The following is a 20,063-nucleotide window of genomic DNA, read 5'->3' as shown; positions in this document are numbered from 1 at the left end:
GCATGGTTAATATATATACATACATACACACACACACATATATATATATATATATATATATATATATATACCATGTATATATATATATATGTTTCAATACATATATATGCATAATATATATATATATATATATATATTATGCATATATATGTATTGAAACATATATATGCATGGTATGTACTCTTTCGTACACCCAGGTGTATGTACTCACTCTTATTAGTGGATGATCCATTAGAATTCGAATTAGCTAGGAAAAAGAATAAAATTATTAATTTCTAAAACACCGTATGCATGTGGCCTAGCTGCCCAGCGGATTTGGTGCAAATTTGAACGAGGGCGTTGGTATGCATTTGCTTTCAAATTTGATAACGTGCCTTAGTTATACTCTCTTTTCTAGTAAGCAACAGTATATACTGTTTTTAGGCTAGTATATACACTCTTTGTAGTGATGAGCAGTAGTATATATATACTAGTTTTTTTTTTATTAGCAGTACATGGTAAGGATTACCTTATATTTTTGTTGTAGCAGTGTATACTTCTTTTTCTTAGCAGTCGTATATACTTACTTCAGAATCAACTAGTATATATACTGATTATTTCTTTTTTTAATGGTACGTGCAGTATATACTGTTGGAACGACTGAATGAGTAGTATATACTGATTTTTCTTGGAATGAGTATATACTGATTTTTTTGGAACGAGTGAGTATATACTGAATTTTTTTGGGAATGATTAGAGAAATCCGATTATAAACATTGTAGTATATACTTTTTCCCACTTAGTAGTAGTAGTATAAACTTTACTCGTTTTACTTAATTATAGCAGCACATACTAATTTTCTTTTGGTTCAGTATATACTGATTTATTCTCCGAAAGAGTATGTACTGATTTCTTTCCCAAAGTATATATATGAATGTACATATGTGCATGCTTTCTGCATACTCTAGTAGCAATGTAGTATATATAGTATGTTCACATACTCTTATAAGTATATACTGTTTACTGTTTATTGGAACAGTATGTACTGTTTTGTTACAAGTATATGCTACTTATTCCTTTGAACAGTATATACTGTTTTCTTGAATTTTCTGGCCAGTATATACTACATTAGTATTGACGGAGCATATACTAGTTTTTTCTTAATTTGGTCAGTATATGCTGCTATACTTTTGTTCGGTCACTATATACTGCATCTCATCGCTAAAGGAGATAATACTGCTTTCTTGTTTGCTCAGTATCTCTGCATATACTACTCTTTTTGTTTCTTCAGTATATATATGATGCATATACTGCTTAAATAAGTATATACACTATTTCTTAGATTTAGTAGTATGTACCACTATTACTTAGATAAGCCATATATTGCTTTTCATGTGTGCAGTATTATATGCTTTTTCACGAGCAAAATTTAGAAGTATGATACAAAATTCATCTACAAATACAAAAAACAAGAGGTATATATGAGCTCATGCTCACAGGATTCAGAATCAACTAGTCGATCGAAAAATAGAGAAAAAGAAATAAGAGGTAGATATATATGCTGCTGAAAAATTCAGAATCTATTCAGTTCTCTGGGAGGTTAGAACAAATGCCTTACGTGTCGCCTCTGATTTTTGGCAGATCGATATTAGCTCTGAACCTGAAATCAAATAACCATAGACATGGTGTAGTACGCGTTTCTACCGGATGTTGTGGCCGTGATTCATTGACTAGACACCATCGTCGATTGAGGATCCGTGTGAGCAGCTGCCATCGTTGGACAGTTTGCCTCCAGGTTATGGCCGGAAGCCCGGAAACCTCTGCCATGATTGATACGGTTCTTGTACGCCTGGCTCACTGCAAAAGGGGGAAAGGATAGCAGAGATTTAGAAGCAACCATGAATCAGAATATCTGGAATCAGAATATATATCTAGCAGTCAGACTTCAAGGATTGGTACCAACAATGAGGACGATCGGCCTATGAACCACCACGCCGTCGTCGCCGGATTGCCTGTAGCCACCGCACCTCGCGTCGTGGCCGAATCGCCGATGGATCGTGCCGGCGTCGCGGCCGAATCGCCGATGGATCGCGCCATGGCCGCACGCCGCCGCGTCTGTATCGCGAGAGATATGTGTCGCTTTAGTGAGAAAAAATCGGCGATGGTTAGTTAAATTATCCCTGGATAATTATGGATTAAATCTTATTCAAAATATTAACGGGCCAGTGTAGCTATACCCGTTAGGGGGAGGTTCGATCGGGTAGATTGCTGGTTGAATGGATGGACGGTGGATGGGAGCAGGTGTACGTACTCCCAGGTGTATTGAATCATTTTCATATATATATATATATATATATATATATATATATATATATACTCCCTCCATTTTTTAATAGATGACTCCATTGACTTTTTCTCACATGTTTGACCATTCGTCTTATTCAAAAAATTTACGTAATTATAATTTATTTTGCTATGAGTTGTTATCACTCATAGTACTTTAAGTGTGATTTATATCTTATACATTCGCATAAAATTTTTGAATAAAACGAATGGTCAAACATGTGAGAAAAAGTCAACGGCGTCATCTATTAAAAAACGGGGGTAGTATATATTTACATTAAAGAAAATGTGTACATGCATATAGAAAAATAGACATGTATTAATTACAATCCATTATGATGTCCTAGCTAGCTACGATTTCGACGTAGTAGTAGTCGTTATCTCAGAAGCTAAGGACCTATGAATTGTATTTCCGTCGTAGTAGAATTCACCCTTGGGATCAAGGATTTGTTCGTTGATGAATCCCATGAGTTGTTCTTGAACCGCCGCGATAAATTCCTTGTGTGTGATCAGGTTATCCCTCATGCGAATAAACTATATGAATGTATGAGATTAATTAGTAATTAAACAACAAATCGATATGTACGCAATGAAATTTTGAATTTATTTGTACGTACATCGAGCTCTCTTGTGGTGATGATTTGGTCTGCAAGGCAGTGGCAATACTCGCACACGTAGTAGCCACACAAGTTAGTTCCCTGCTTTTGCTTTGCGCACTATAAATAAATTGACAAACGGCGAGAGATCTAATTAATATACACTTGTATGTATTTGAATTGGAGATTGAATATAAATGTAGAGCATGTGTACTCACAGGAAAATTGAACTTCCGCCTAAGTCTTTCTCTCCATTTGCCGCGGACCAAATGACGGAACCGATACCAAGCCCTACATGGAGTTTAAAGCTATGATTCGTAGTAGCAATTAATTATAACAAGATTCGTAATTAACATAGGAACTTATGACAGTACCTATCTATAAGTTTGAAAACCTTGTCAAACGTAGACTCTTTTTTATCCATTGAGTCATATACGTTGACGGTGCAGGCCTCCAGGTCGAAGAGTAAAAGGACCCAGTGGAATCTGCAATGTGCGTGGGATGCATTACATATGAAACACTTAGCATGTTCGTACGGGAATGAAATTTGGTATAGGAAGACAGTAAAAACTAACTCTGTGTTGTACGGCAATAGTATGAACGTCTTGTAATGCAGCGCCTTCAGGAGATGGACGAGATTGTCCTCTAGCTTACGGATACTGGTCGAGCATTGCGACGTTTACTTTCCGATGGTCGATGAATCCAGTATCGAAAACCCTCCGCCGTCGGGCCCTTTGAATCTCCATTCTACAACGATAAAGGGAAGTATATATTATATATAGTCTACTATATAGAAGGACCTAATTAATTAAAGAAAACGTAATAAGAAATCTAATTGAACGATACTTACAAAATCCAGCAACTCATAATAGAGACATCGAGGGCGTCCAGCTGGTATAGTTCGTAGATACCCTTGCAATTGATCCAGAGAATGTGTCATCTCCTTGCAAGAAGTCCGTGCCCCTGATCCTCGCTCCGATCATCTCTCTACCAGTGGCGCTCATCTCCATGTACAGTTGATGGAACTTGTACATTTGTGTGGGTAGGGACTGCAGCTGCTCAGGCTTGACAAGCGGTTTACCGAGTTCGTACATGTATTTCACTTCCGCCTTTTCGATTGGTGCGCCTCGTAGCAATTGATCCGTAGTTAGCCCGGTGTCATTAATAAATTCTTGTATTCCAAAATCTTCACCAGTCACCAACGGCTCGATCTCCTGGTTTGGTTGCTCTCCAAGCTGAGGGACTGGTTTGGACTTTCCAGAAGATGCTTTCTTAAGTGTTCACTCATAGTCCGATAGCTTTATAGCCTCCTTGGCAGGTGCAGACATACCCCTGAAGAAGTTCCTGACTCGGGTATATAGGAATCTTCTTTTCTGGACTTCGAGGCTTCAATTGTCTCCTGACTTCTGATGCCACATAAGCGTCAAGCTCCTCTTGCGTGCAATCGTACCCCGGATCCTTGTTTTTTGCGGCATCAACTTTCGCCTTCTTCGTTGCCCTTGTGGGGGTAGGCGGTGGAGCTTGGGGGGCCCTTGACTTGGAAGGTGCTGGACGAGGAGCTTGCGAAGGAGTCGGTGTAGGAGCCTGAGGAGGAGTCGGTGCAGGAGCCTGAGGTGGAGACGGTGCTGGAGCATGAGGAGGAGACGGTGCAGGAGCCTGAGGAAGAGATGGCGGAGCCGGAGGAGATGGTGCACGAGACGCCGCTTGTCGCCCAGGGAGGATGATGTACCGCTTGCGCCATAGCATAATGGCGTGGCTTGTGTCTCGTAGATGCGTCTCACCGTCTCCTCCAGGGTAATCCAACTCGAGGTCCTCGTACACGCCTTCCACCAACTCAACTTCGACCTTGGAGTATCCTGTTGAAATCGGCCTGCAGTGGTAAGTCCCCGAAAGGGTCCGTTGGGATGGCCATGCCCGACGCCACCTTCACGTGGTGAGAGGTTATTTATTAGTAATCAACATATATAAGCAGCAGCTTGCGGAATGGACAAGTCTAAAATCTATAAACTACGAACTTACCTTTATTGATAAGTTCTTGAAGGGAATATGCAGCTCACATGGTGTCCGCTGAGTTATGTCATCAACTGGGCAAGTGGTTTCGTCCTGGGTTTGCATGGCGTCCATGCTCTGTGATCCTACCTGCCTCGTTGAGGCGCAGCTGCTATGATTGTCTAAAGGGATCAACATTGCAGGAGGAATGGTCGGCTGGGGATCATGGGACCGATGTGCGGCCATGCGTTCATCAACCTTCCTTGCCACCTCCTGTTGCATGCTGAGCTCGTAGCTCGATACCCTGTACTCAAGATCTGCAATCTTCGCCTCGGTATCTCTCTTGCTCCTCATCCGACTCCTGTACGTGTGGATGTCCTCCTTGAATCCAATCTTCCAAGGAATCACCCCTTTCCCTCGTATTCGTCCTGGATGCTCTGGAGTCTGCAGGGCGAGTGACAACTCGTCCTTCTCTCTGTCGGGTCGGAACGTACCCTGAGAAGAGGCTTCCACTGCGTCCGTTAGTCGACGCGCAGCCTCGCGTATCTGATCGCTGAAGACCAGGGAGCCATCAACTGGGTTGAGCGTTCCACCGTGAGCATAGTACCCGAACTTCGATCGATCCGGCCATTTAGCGGTAGCCGGTTCGATCCCCCTCTCAAGCAAGCTTGCCTCCATTTCCTCCCACTTCGGCATCGCGACGCTATAGCCGCCTGACCCCAAGTGGTGATGGTACTTCTTCTTGGCGGCATTTTTTTGTTTCTTTCCATCATCGCCTGCCCTTGTTGACCTGTCTTATATGCAACGAACTCGTTCCAATGATCCCTTAGCTTTGGGAATGTGTCGAAGCTCGGTGTCTGCCCCTTCAGGATATATTTCTGGTACAGATCTCCCTTGAAGCTCTGAAACTGTTCTGTCATTTTCTTTAGAGTCCACCTTTTCACTTTGTCCTCTATACCCGCGGGAAGGGTGAATGTCTTGAGCATTGTGGTCCACAGCATCTCTTTCTCCGAATCTGGGACAAAGCTCTCATGATCTCCGCGTGCCCTTGTTCTGCGCCAGTACACCGTACTGACAACCACGTTATCCCGCATAATCCAACCGATGTGTCGTACGTAGTTCTTGGCTGCTTCCGCCGGGGCACTAGGTCGGCCGTCTTCGTCCACTTCCATTATGATGTGCTGACTCTCTAGCTTCTTCGCGGCACCTCGTTGCCCGCGTGCCCTCTTCTGTCCAGCGGAGGGTTGACTTCCACTAGCCTCCTCCTCCCGGTTCCCCTCCACATCCCTCAACACATTCCCCTCCTGGTTCCCCTCCGCATCCCTCTCCACGTTCTCTTCCTCGTTCAAGTACTGGTTTGGATCCTCGTTCCCCTCTTCTTCGTTCCAGTACTGGCTGCTTCCCTCCGCGATTATATTGTACAGTATCTGTTCCTCATCGCGATCAGCCATCTGTTCATCCAAGAAATAGTTGCTTTAACAACTATTATAGGTCATTTTTGCTTTAACAATCTTATATGCTAACAATCATATATGCTAATTAAGTCAAATATGCTAAGTCTAACTGTCGTATATTAAAACCCTACCCAATTTTATATGCTAAGTCTTATTACAAATCTAATAATCTTATATTAAAACTCAAATAATATTGTATTAAAACTCTAATAGTCAACTATGCTAAGTCTAAGTGTCGTATATTAGGACCCTAGACAATAATTATATACTATGTCTAATTACAAATCTAATAATCTTATATTAAAACTCAAATAATCTTGTATTAGAACTCTAATAATCTTATATTAAAACTCAAATAGTCATATATGCTAAGTCTAACTGTCGTATATTAGAACCCTACACAATATGCTAAGTCTTATTACAAATCTAATAATCTTATACTATGCTAAGTCTAAGTGTCGTATATTAGGATCCTAGGTAATCATATATGCTAAGTCGTCTAAGTGTCGTACATTACAAACCTAGATAATCATATATGCTAAGTCTAAGTGTCGTATATTAAATCTTATAGTCTTAATTGCATTAAAAATCTAACAATCATATATTTACATCACTTGCCTGCGCGAATTCCTTCGAGGGCTAGCTAACAATCCGGCTTGAGGGACGACGACGACAACGTCTTTTCTGCAACATACAAAAAGATGTATTAGGATAAACGCAAAGTAACATATATTGTATTTCACGTTGGCGTTCTCGTTAAGTTCACATTTCGTTCACCTACGTTCGTTTGTTCACATGCGTTCACGTTAACGTACGTTAAGTTCATGTTCACGTTCTTGTTAAGTTCACCTCCTCTTGCATGCTGAGCTCGTAGCTCGATACCTTGTACTCAAGATCTGCAATCTTCGCCTCGGTATCTCTCTTGCTCCTCATCCGACTCCTGTACGTGTGGATGTCCTCCTTGAATCCAATCTTCTAAGGAATCACCCCTTTCCCTCGTGTTCGTCCTGGATGCTCTAGAGTCTTCATGTCTTGGGCTCTCGTGTAGAATGTGTATCCATTGATCTCATATCCCTGGAATGTCGCGATCGACCCAGATGGTCCTCTCGCTAGGAAGGCCAGTTGTTGGTTGATCGTCTCGTTACCCATGAGATGTTGTCGTAACCACGGGGGGAAAGTATCAATGTGATGCCGTGTAATCCATGCATCGGACTTACCGATGTTTCTGGCGCGAACTAGAGCCAAGTGCTCCTCGATGTAAGGAGATACTAATGAAGATTGTTGCAGAACCGTGAAATGGGCTTTACGGAATAAATTGTTGTCTACCGTCATTATTGCTTTCCTTCCGAGAGTTCCCTTTCCCCGTAGTCTCCCTTCATGGCGTGATTCAGGTATCCCGATTGGGCGAAGGTCTTCAATAAATTCTATGTAAAATTCGATGACCTCCTATGTTCCATACCCCTTGGCGATGCTTGTCTGTGGACAAGCATGGTTACGAACATACTTCTTTAGAACGCCCATGTACCTCTCGAAAGGAAACATGTTGTGTAGGTACACAGGCCCGAGAATACTGATCTCTTTGACAAGGTGACAAAGTAGATGCGTTATTATATTGAAAAATGAAGGTGGAAATATCAACTCAAAACTGACAAGATATTGCACCACATCATTCTAAAGGGCTTCTAATATATCCGGATCGATGACCTTCTGCGAAATTGCGTTCATGAAAGCACATAGCTTTGTTATTGTTGCCCAGACATTGTCTAGAAGGATACCCCTTATTACAACTGGTAGCAGTTGTGTCATCAACACGTGACAGTCATGAGACTTTAGGTTTGTGAACTTCTTCTCCTTTGTGCTTATTATTCGCTTGATATTCGTGGAGTATCCAGACGGTACCTTTATGCTCTCCAAGCATTCAAACATACTTTTCTTCTCTACCTTGCTAAGAGTGTAGCTGGCTGGACTCAAGTGATAGCTTCCTTTCTCCTTTGGTTCCGGGTGAAGGTCGCCGCGTTGTTCCATATGCTTCAGATCATTACGTGCTTCCAGTGTATCTTTCGACTTTCCATATACACCTAGGAAGCCAAGAAGGTTTACGCAAAGGTTCTTAGTGAGGTGCATCACGTCGATTGCGTGGCGGACGTCCAAGAATTCCCAATAGGGTAACTCCCAAAATATAGAGTTCTTTTTCCACATCGCCGCGTGACCATCTTCGCTCTCTATAGGCTGGCTTCCAGGCCCCTTTCCGAACACTACTTTAAGATCTTTAACCATAGCAAACATTGTTTTCCCGCTGCGATGTTTAGGCTTCGTACGGTGGTCCATCTTATGTTCAAAGTGCTTGCCTTTCTTCCGTACCGGATGGTTTGCAGCAAGGAATCGACGATGACCCATGTACACAACCTTCCTATAGTGCTTAAGATACGTACTTTCTGTTTCATGCATACAGTGAGTGCAAGCCTTGTACCCCTTGTTGGACTGACCGAAAAGGTTGCTAAGTGCAGGCCAATCGTTGATGGTTACGAACAGCAGCGCTCGTAGGTTAAACTCCTCCTGTTTGTCCTCGTCCCACACGGGGACACCTTCCTTTTTCCACAACAGTTTAAGATCTTCGACCAGTGGTCTTAGGTACACATCGATGTCGTTACCAGGTTGCTTGGGGCCTTGAATAATAATCGGCATCATTATGTACTTCCTCTTCATGCATAGCCAGGGGGGAGGTTGTAGATACACATCGTAACGGGCCAAGTGCTATGGCCGCTGCTCATCTGTCCAAAAGGATTCATGCCATTCGTACTTAAACCAAACCGTATGTTTCGTGCGTCCTTTCCAAAGTCTTTAAATTTTCTGTCGATGTTTCGCCACTGCGAACCATCGGTGGGGTGTCTCAGCGATCCTGTCCTGTTGCCGCTCTTCAGCGTGCCATCGCATCATTCTAACATTCCCCTTGTTTCTGAACAAACGCCTTAGCCGTGGTATTATAGGGAAATACCACATCACCTTAGCAGGAATTCTCTTCTTTGTTAGCTGCCCGTCAACTTCTCCTGTATCGTCTCGTCTAATCTTGTATCGTAGTGCTTTGCAAACAGGGCATGCTTCTAGGTTCTCGTACTCCTCACCGCGATATAGGATACAATCATTCGAACATGCGTGAATCTTCTGAACTTCCAGTCCTAGAGGGCAGACTATCTTCTTAGCCTCGTACGTTGTCTCGGGCAATTTGTTTCGCTCCGGAAGAATGTTCTTGACGAGTTTCAATAAATCGCCAAATGCCTTGTCACTAACACAATTTTTTGCCTTCCATTGCAAGAACTCCAGAGTGGTATCCAACTTTTTGTGCCCCTACTCGCAACTTGGGTACAACGACGTTCTGTGGTCCTCTAACATCTTGTCCAATTTATGGGCCCCCTTTTCACTTTCGCAGTCCTCCTTGGCGTCCTACAACATCTGACCAAGATCATCCGCAACGTCGTTACCATCAGCATCCCTTTCCTCCTCGCCCGTTTGATTTCCTTCAAATCCAGCGTACTGACCAAAGTCCAGAATATTGTCATCTTCCACTTCATCTTCTTCCATTTCAACCCCTTGCTCTCCGTGGGATGTCTAACAGTTATAGCTTGGCATGAACCCCGACTCAAACAAGTGGAAATGAATAGTCCTGGATGCAAAATACTCCTTCTGATTCTTACACTTATTGCATGGACAATAAATAAAACCCTTATGCCTGTTTGCTTCGGCCACTCTTAAAAAATAATGCACGACGTCAACAAACTCTTTGGACCGCCGGTCAGCGTACATCCATTGCCGATCCATCTACATAAGATGAAAAAAATCGTACACAAATAATTATTCTTACAATAATGACAGTCATACAATAATTATAAAATAATTACAAACTCTTTCAACAGTCATACAATAATGACATATCATTATTCATACAAAAATTATAAATATTACACCAAATAATTCTTATTTACTATTTCTAAAGTTCTAAACTAATATTAATGTGTTGTACTTCTTTTAATTTTCATTTTAGTTTGTTTTCTATTATTTAAGATTAACTTTCACTATATTTTTCTTCTCAACTATTTTATAAAACCTTATTTAGCAAATAAACTAAATTTCTATATATATTCTTTCTTCCCCCACACAAATTTTCTCTCTCATCAACTTACAACTAAATTTTGGAGACAGAAAAGTGTGCAAAACATAGCTCCAAATGTAATATGACAAAAAAAACATTGGAGGATAAAGTTGCTAACCTTTTAGGCACCTCCGATTTGTATATAATCACCAAAATAAATTCACTAGAAATTTTGTCATGACCTCCCCTCTTTTTTGAAGAAATTTTGAAGCTTGCTCGAGTAGCTGGAGGAGGAAGAAGACATATATAGGGGTGGGACTTTAGTCCTGGTTGGTGTTATGAACCGGGACTAAAGATCCCGGGAGGGCTGACAGGCCCTGACAGCATTTGAACCGGGACTAAAGATGATCTTTAGCCCCGGTTTTTATTGTAACCGGGACTATTGTAAAATTCGGCCGGCCAATAAAAGGTGGTTTCTCCACCAGTGTACGGGTAGAGACGTGTTGTGTTTTGTAGGGACAGTTCGGGTCGGAATTAAAACTTAGCCGGGGGCGCGACCGAGGGGCGTCTTAATTTTGGATCGGGTACAGATGCGCCCTACCTTACGTGCGTCCAGGGCAGCGCCCACGTGGACCGGGCCACTGCCCGCACGCCACGTACCCGCGCGCGGCCCGCTCGTGGGTAGCAGTACAGTTCAGCATACATGCACCACGACAGCTACAGCGCGTGCGATCGACGATAGTAGTGTGGTACAGCGGGCGACAACGTCCAAGCCTCCAGGGGCATCACACACCGGTGCACAGTCGACCGTGATCACTCATTGGCAGATTTGTGTTTCATGGTGTAAAAATTTACACAATGTTTGCGTCAAAAAAAATTACACAATGCTACAGTTGAATAAAAATGTACTCCTACTTGAACTGTAGCTAATTTTTCAACTACAAAAATAATAATGTTATATAACATGCATAAATAGTGGGTGAATTTGACTGCTTGGCTATACTTGAACAGATCATTTTTCTTCCCTACACTACCAACCAAAAATAATGCTAAATTTAGCTAACCTATTTTACTTTTGGTTGTTTGCCTATCGCAGTCCACCATCCTATAGCTCACAGTGAGCTCTCATCTACAAGGGTATGGATATCACACCCTATCACTAGGCTTTACACTGTAGTATGAAAATGCTATGTGTTCTCATTGATCCAAACAATACGTATTAGTGATTTAGTATGAGGTATCCTAATCCAGACTAGCTAGAGGTATCATAATTGTTCTTGTTAATAGTTTTAGCATTTTTTTTCTTGCAGAGAGGTAGACTGATCATGCGTGAAACAAGATGAATAACCTAGGTGTGGTATATTTGCTTCGTTGCTTGGTGTATTGCATTTGTGACTCTGTACAACCTACACCAAAGAACAACCATCTAAAGGTTAAAACAACTAACAATATATGGTTTTTAAATACAATCAATAAATGGCGTAAATAGCTGAGACATTTTCAATAAATAAATTGTTAATATGTTGTTGAGTGTGTAACAACAATTACTATGTCGTCGAGTGTGTAACAACAATTACTATGTCGTCCTTATGTAATGTTGTATAGATATTTTTTCTAATGTGTACCAAAGAAAATGGAGCCATTGGCCCTTGGTGAAGAGACGAGCCAAATAACCCATACCACAGATGGGGCATATATCTCTTCTTGTATTGTACTACTACTCCATCTATCTCAAAATATAAGGTATATTTTGTTTCATCGGGACAAGACTCTTATCAATCATTATTTCATTAGAATATAATTTTGTGGCAAAAGTAATTACTTTTGAATATAAATATAATAAAAATTAATTTGTGTCAAAAATCACATTTTAATAAAATAATTGTTGTTCAAAACATTATCATGACGAAACAAAATAAGTACTGTTATAGTTTGAAACGGAGGTGGTATCTATTATCTCTTCGCTCACAGTTTGTAGGGTGGCTCTTTTTATATGCTGTAATAATGTAGAAACAACTCGTTAGACGATAGTGTTGTTTCTAGGTGATACGCAAGGCGATTAACAACACACCATTGTGATCCCATCCCTTATGCATTCATGCCTTGAAGAGAAGTTATACAGCTCAGTTGGATAAGATTGATTTGTTCCAACGACCTTTTGCCTGTGGCTCTAATATTTTCTGATCATCCCGGTCAAGCTGTGACCGGTGTTAACTGCACTTCGGTCCGGTAGTCCGGTAGTATATCAATCTGTGCCGTACCTGACCCGGACACTACCGCAGTACTCGAACTGCACTATTTGCATTGCGTTCAAGTTTCAACCGGCCACCGGCCCAGTCTCCTCTACCAGCCAACAGCCGGGCCCACGGTTGGGCCCCTTCGCCAGTAGGCTGCAATTCACGCGCCCACGAGGGGGGACGGGGCCACCGGCAGCGAACGTGGGGAGACAGCCAAGCGCGAGACCACGTGTCGCCTTCGCGGACCCGTCGACCCAGCCGAGGGGGCCATGTTGCCATCGTGTGTGCAGCGACGGCGTCCAAAAATTTTCACAATTTGACCTTTGCAAAAATTATTTTTACAAATAAACCGCCGCCAAAACTTATTTTAAAAATAACCCTTTTGTTCAGCGCCAAATCGTGTGGCGCTGAACTTAGACACCTCAGCGCCAAATAGCGTGACACTGAATATGCGTTGGCACGCTGACTTAGTCTCCCATCCACGGTGGCACGGCATTCAGCGCCAGTTGACATGGCGCTGAGGTGTCTAAGTTCAGCGCCAGGTGATTTGGCGCTGACCAAAAAAAAAGTTATTTTTGAAATAAGTTTTAGCGGTGGTTTATTTGTAAAAATGGTTTTTGCAAAGGGTCAAATTGTGAAAATTTCAGGACGGCGTCCCTGGGTCCTTTCCTCTTGGCGAAATCTCGCCAATGCCCTTGGCCAATTATTACTCCCTGTGAAATGGTCCATTTCCAGCGTGAAGCTGGTCGTACTCGTAGTCGTAGTACGATTTTGTCTCGACGCGGGCACGTCACCGGTGGAAAATATGTTTACTCGCCACGGTTCAAGCGTGTACAAGACCGACGTGTCCCATGGCCACACAAGCGCCCACGGTGTGCCCCGGTGCATAGCTGTAAGCCTACGAAGCCGTGGCAGCGTGAACCACCGGAGGGCAGAAGCGTCATTCCAAAAAACAGTCTTATCCGCTTCTGCTATCTCTCGTCACTTTTCACCTCGCGGAGGCGCAGTATTCCCGTTCTTCACCTCTCGCTCCTATAAAATCCAACGTGGACAACCAAACGTCCAAGCCCACACACAAACTCCAAACCCATTACTTTCCTCACGACATTCTCGCGCTCTCACCTCCTGTAAAGATCGGTGGTTGCGAGCGGCTTCACGGTAAAGCGGAGCAAATTACTCCTATATATTACCCTGCAGCGTAGACCGATCGATCGGGCGGCGGCGGCGGCGTATGGCTGGGAGCGCGAGGTCGGCGGCAGCGAAGCACGCCTACCGGATGTTCGCGCCGTCCAGGGGCGCCGCGGCGAGGTGCCCCGGAAGCCCCGGGGCGGACGAGTTCGACGAGTCGGACGTGTGGGGCTCGTACGGCGCGGCCGGCGTGGAGTCCAGCCCCGCCGAGCTAGGCGCCCGGGGCCGCGCGATCCCGTCCGCCCGCGCCGGCCGGAAGGCCCCGCTGGATCGGGCCGCCGGCTCGCTGCCGGTGAACATACCGGACTGGCAGAAGATTCTTGGGGTCGAGTACAGGGATCACCAGGCCGCTGCTGCGGAGTGGGAGCTCCAGGGCGACGGCGACGACGACTACGAGTACGGCAAGGTGGCCGGCGTCGGCGGCGTGGTGATACCGCCGCACGAGCTGGCGTGGCGCGGCCGCGCGGCGTCGCTGTCGGTGCACGAGGGGATCGGGAGGACGCTCAAGGGGCGCGACCTCAGCCGGGTCCGGGACGCGGTCTGGAAGAAGACCGGCTTCGAGGACTGACCGGCGAGCTAGCTGATCACTCCCGGTGGTTGGCCTCGCCGTGCAGACGTGCAGTAGGTTAAAAATGAGTACTTAGTAGTACTAATTACTTTATTCTCTTTTGTTCTTATTTCTTTTTCTTTCGCCATGGACAAGATAAGAAATTGGGTAGTACTCCTAGTCCTAGAAGGCTAGATGCAAGAGAGGACAGGAAGAGTGGGTGGTTTGTTCAATCAAGGTGTGACAATTTTGAGGGCACCTGGAGATGGTTGGAGTTGGTTGATCAGCTGATCGATCCTGTATTTTTTTTCTACCCTTCGAGTATGGGAAATTCCACATTACTGCACAGTGTATGTATTATACCACTGTAGTATGTAGTATGCAGAATTGTACATGCCGTTTTGTGCGAAATTGCATAGAGGACGAAGAAATTCAGAAAGAATCTTGTGTTGACATGCATGCATACTGCCAGTCTCTGGTACTTATTCTTTTAGTAGTAGTATTTTATTTATAGAATTCGAGAAAAGAAAAAATATCTTTCATACCGTCACACCACACATTTTTCCAGTAATTTTGTATGCATATATTATATATATTGATGTCATTCAACAGGAGTGTAAATGGAAAATGAACGACTGCCTCTCCTGCAATAGCTAAAATGATGAATTGTTCTTTTGGATGAGCGGGACACCTATGTATAGTGCAACACTAGCTAGCAACATCATTGCCAATGATGCAGCGGCAAGCCGACCCTACTGAACAGTTAGCAGATACTGATATGTATCATATCAGTGATTATATAAGGAAAATCCTGGAAATACATATACTCATTCACTACGTTCGGACTTTTGTAGGGTCCCATATCAGAATTAAAGTTGATGCTAAAACAGATTAGGTGACGTATGAGGCTGCGAGTCTCCACAAACCGAAGAGCATCAATAATTGATCTATTAGTATTTATTTGTTAACACGGCTATACATGGATAGCCGATAATATGCATGGCACATGGCAAGGCGTCGTTTTCCCAACGTTGTAGCTGGATAAGATCATGTAGGGCCATGTAGGACCCTATCGCTTCACCCATGCTGCTGCTGCAGCTGCACACAGGAAAAATATATCGAAACGACGTCCCCTTCCAGACCCGACCCATGCATCGCTGAACCGTAATGCTCACTCACTCCCATCTGCTTATGTCACGACGCAGTTTTAAACCCGTACGTACCGACAATGGCACGATCAATTTAAAATGGAGCAGGGTGCGGCTGCGAGATTAAACTTGTGCCTTGCTGATCCAAGCTCTCGCCAAGTGGTCTCGACGTGGACTGATGGGACGTCCTCGGACGAACGACGCCGCAGCCTGCGCACGAGCAGCGGAGCCAGGCCCGGCCGGCCGCTCGACCGAGGCGAGCAGGGTGGATGCATCGGCGAGGTGAGGCCCGGCCATGGCACGGTTGTGCACGTGAAGGCAGCTGCTGCCGCCTCTGCACGCGCACGCGCGCGCGGCGGGGGCGGGTGGCGTGTGGCCCGTGGGTGCACCACGTCTCTCTGGTCTTGTGGCAGTGGCACGCACCGCGGCGCCTGCCCGCACTAGGATCTGTCGGCTCGGTTACGAGCAGGGCGCACTGCCACAGACGGCGCAGCTGGCAAGAGGAGCCTGCCCATGCATGCATGCATGGATGGCACCGCGCGCGATCGATCGACCGACTGCGGCAGCGGAGCTACCCGGGGTTGATTTGGTTCTCGATCGCCGTGAACGCCGTGGCGCCTACCTCGCCTATCCGCCACGTAAAACTTGGATCGATCAAGCTTCTACCTGGCACCGCTTTTACAAAAGAGAAGATAGTACGGGAAAGTGTTTTAAACACTCGGGTCGGGTGGACGTCCACCCGTTTCTTACATATCATCTAAATGGTTATGAAAAATTTTCAAAAAAATTGACATGATAGGTTAATATGTAATATATCATCTCACAAATATGCAAATTCAAATTCAACTTCTACAAGTTGGAACAAAAATAACAAAATTGACTGTGAATATACGTATACTAGTTAGAGTTTAATTTGTTGTTTTTGTTACAACTTGTAGAAGTCGAATTTGAAATTACATGTTTGTAAAATGATATATTACATTGAAGTATCTTATAATTTTTTTAAAATTTTTTCATAATCATTTAGGTGGCATGCAAGAAACTGGTGGACGTCCAACATAGCACCAGTACTGAACCTAGCAGCTCGCTCGCCACGCTGTAGCAAAAACGCATGGGGGAACGTTGCGCTGCATCAGCAAGTGTACAGGGCATAAGCGGTGGTCATGCAGCGGTGGCAATACATTGCTTCTGGCCAGTGCTAGTGTGCTACTGGTCGCGTATTGCCTAGCAGCCCTAGACAGGAGCGGTACACTGGGAGAGTGGAAGTAACTGACATGCATCAAGTATCCAAGTGGTTTGTCAAGGTGAGAATCCAGGCCAGTGGCCAGTGGCCAGACGTGGCGGTTGCGACTCGCGGGTGGCGAGTGGCGACAGGCTACTCGTCCTAGTACGTGCGTGCGTGTCCGCTCAGCCGCGCGAGGCGACGCCGCATGGCGCGCTCCGCTCCACGGCGCGTGCTCGCGCGGTGGTTTGGCTTTCCGCGCGCGCACTGTGGGCGTCTTGGCGAACCCGGCCGCCGCTGGTTTTTTAGGTGGTTTGCTCCGCGAGAGGAGGTTTTGCGGCTGGCTCGCTGCTGGCCCGGGCACCGCAGACCGACCGACGACGCGCGGGGATGACGATATTTTTTCTAGAGACTTCTTGGATGTCGTAAACTGGCAGGGCGTCGGTTGCCGAGTCCCCAGAGCGGCAACAATTTCCTGACGTTGACACGGTGGGAAACCAACGCCGGTGTTCGGATTCGCTTAGGACGGACTCAACAAACAACGTACTTACGGTATGCACAGGATGTACTGTAAAAATGTGTTTAGTTTAGTGGTCTCCGGAGCCACTTGACAGTGCAAACAAAATTGTCACTGCAACCGTGGCCAAAATGATTGACCCGGTTGCAGTAGTATGAGGTGCATGCAGAACGACAGCTTTGCAACGATCCAATAATGCGGCTGTTATATAATGTCCCTTCTGTGTTAACCCAAGCAGTTCTTCTTCTTCTTCTTTTCTGAAAGATAGTTAACCACAACAGGGATGAAATATTAATAACCTCTCTTTCTGACTATCGAGATTTTTTTTCCGCTGCTTTTATGCAACCTCTGTCAAAATCAGGAATCCTACTCTGCCCCCCAAGCCGTTTCAATCATCAAATTGGTAATATATCTACTTCCTCTGTTTTATATTATAAGACTTTTTAGCATTATCCACATTCATATATATGTTAATAAATAAATAAATATATATATATATATATATATATATATATGTATGTCTAGATTCATTAACATCTATACGAATATATGCAATGTTAAAAAGTCTTATAACTTGAAACAGTAGAAGTACTTAGGCATGTACAATGGTTGTCAATAGTGGTCTCTTAGCGTTGCTAATTAGGAATACTTGTTGATATGAAAGAAATAGAAAGAGGGAGAGACAAACATCGTTGTTATGCATAACAGTGTCTAACAACGACTCTTAATCACTATAATATAAAAATATGGTTGCATGAGGATAAAAAAATAGAAAGAATATTAACAAAAGGAATATTTCTTGGGTTAATGATTAGAGCCTTTTTCGTTTCTACTATTGTAAAAACACGATCTCTAAATAATCTTATATTGTTTAAGAGACCATACTCGTCTCTATCATTGAACATAACATATTCTTATGTAGTTGCGGTTGTTTAGTTTGAACCCGCAAGGTGTTCCCTTGACGTGGAGTGCTTTGCTACAAAGGACATTGCAATCATCGATTGATCATACTACTCCCTCCATCTACGTTTGATAGTCATATTTTTATCTTGATACACAGACCAAGGATAAGTGATTCTACTTATCATCTATTTAAACATACTACTATTAATTCCTCGTAAACAAGCGATTCATTAATTTTTACATTTTTCGATGTCCATGCAACCAATCTTCTTGTGTGGAAGAATGGAGAGTCATGTATTAAATCCAAGAAAGTCATTAAGATGATAGGTTGTTGGATTGAAATATGCCTATCAAAAATAGATTTTTCAGATTTGAAAATATGACTGTCAAAAGTAGATGGAGGGAGTACATTGTACAGTCCTTTGTTTTCTTAACATTTTCACTTTTTTTTTACGGAAATGTCAATAGAAAACGGTCGCTACTCCCTACAGGCTGCAAAGTGCTTACTACATTTTCCTTCAAGTTGCGCGCCCAAATGCAGAAAATGTCATCTTGATGCCATCACATTTCACGGTCACTCTCGATCTTCTCCAAAGGCAAACATCCATCAATCTTTCGTCTGGTGACGAAGCACCAGCGAGGCAGCGACCGGTTAAAGTTTAACCACGGGATGAGGTGAGGTCTATCCTTTTGACGAAAGATGCATGATGCATCAAGACAGCAAATCGATTCGTTGATTCTTCAGAGTTAAGGGCAAATGACGAGTGGTTACTGCCCATGTAGAGATGATTTGCTTTATGACTTCCGTATCAAGCCTCCGAGTCCATGTCTTATGTCTAGTCCTTCGCTATCTAAGTACTTTCCAGTCACCCCATTAGGCAAGCAATCAAGCATCTTCCAGAACACAAACCATATCTACTGACATTACTTTTTTTCTTTTACTCGAGTAGCATAATTGCACTAGCATATACTGGGACATGTACCATTTGCTCCGAGGAGGCACAGGCAGCTGGTACTGCTGCTGCATCGGGTACTGATTCCTCACTGATTACCGGCATTACCGGCCGACAGTTCTTTTCAGATCTGACGACCATAAGAAAAATAAGAAGAAAAAAAAAAAGCACGCTTGATCGATCGGTCGTACACATCCAATGTGATACTCCTACTAGCTCAGAATTAGCGCAAAAGACGTCTACAAGACCACCCAAATTTGCACAAATCAGTTCGCAACAGGTCGACTAATATTGGTCCCAGCTCCCAACCGACAGCAACACTGTCCTTCAGAACAAAGCCAGCTTTGAATCCTGTTGTTTTGGAGGTAAACAGGTGTCTTCGTCTCTCGGTGCTGGGGCCTTGCGTTTATGGACAAACGGGGTCACTCATGCTGTCCAGGTCCCGGGTTGGCACGAAAAGAAGATTGATGCAACCGTGCACACAGTTCTACCCACTGATTGGAACGGTGAGCCTTCTAATGATGTACCAGTACAATATTTCACCACATCTTTTGTCTGATTCATTCAAGAGCTGAGAGCCACGACGAACACGGCACAGGGGATTCATCCAATCACTACTACTGATCCCTGTGGACGACTTATTGAGTATCACATTCAGAGGTCGCGAAGTGATGCAATGTATACAGGGGATCTAGCAGAAGCGGCCACAGTTCACTAAAGTTAAAGCAGGTTAAGTGGTATTTGGATCCAGGGACAATTTAGTCCCTATCATATCGGATCAATTTGGAGTATTAATCATATACTACTTATAAAACTAATTACATAAATGAGAAATAATTCGCGTGACAAATTTTTTAAGACTAATTAATCCATAATTAGCACATGTTTACTGTAGCATCA

The 20,063-nt window shown here is 43.9% G+C and overlaps 1 protein-coding gene across 1 annotated transcript; it reads left to right on the top strand.

Annotated features, from left to right (window-relative positions):
• Positions 1 to 13,727: 13,727 nt before the first annotated feature.
• Positions 13,728 to 14,862, top strand: LOC127769828 (uncharacterized). Its single transcript, XM_052295484.1, has one exon. It carries the CDS (start codon positions 13,917 to 13,919, stop codon positions 14,439 to 14,441), a length of 525 nt encoding a protein of 174 aa, XP_052151444.1. The 5' UTR covers positions 13,728 to 13,916; the 3' UTR covers positions 14,442 to 14,862.
• The last annotated feature ends 5,201 nt before the right edge of the window (positions 14,863 to 20,063 follow it).

The sequence above is a fragment of the Oryza glaberrima genome, chromosome 4 (genome assembly GCF_000147395.1).
Source record: "Oryza glaberrima chromosome 4, OglaRS2, whole genome shotgun sequence".
Taxonomy (NCBI): Eukaryota; Viridiplantae; Streptophyta; class Magnoliopsida; order Poales; family Poaceae; genus Oryza; species Oryza glaberrima.
This window is presented reverse-complemented; position numbering and strand designations above follow the sequence as displayed.

Bases quoted from the DNA above. Each gene is read 5' to 3' on its own strand.
- LOC127769828 (XM_052295484.1), top strand. From the start codon at position 13,917: ATGGCTGGGAGCGCGAGGTCGGCGGCAGCGAAGCACGCCTACCGGATG.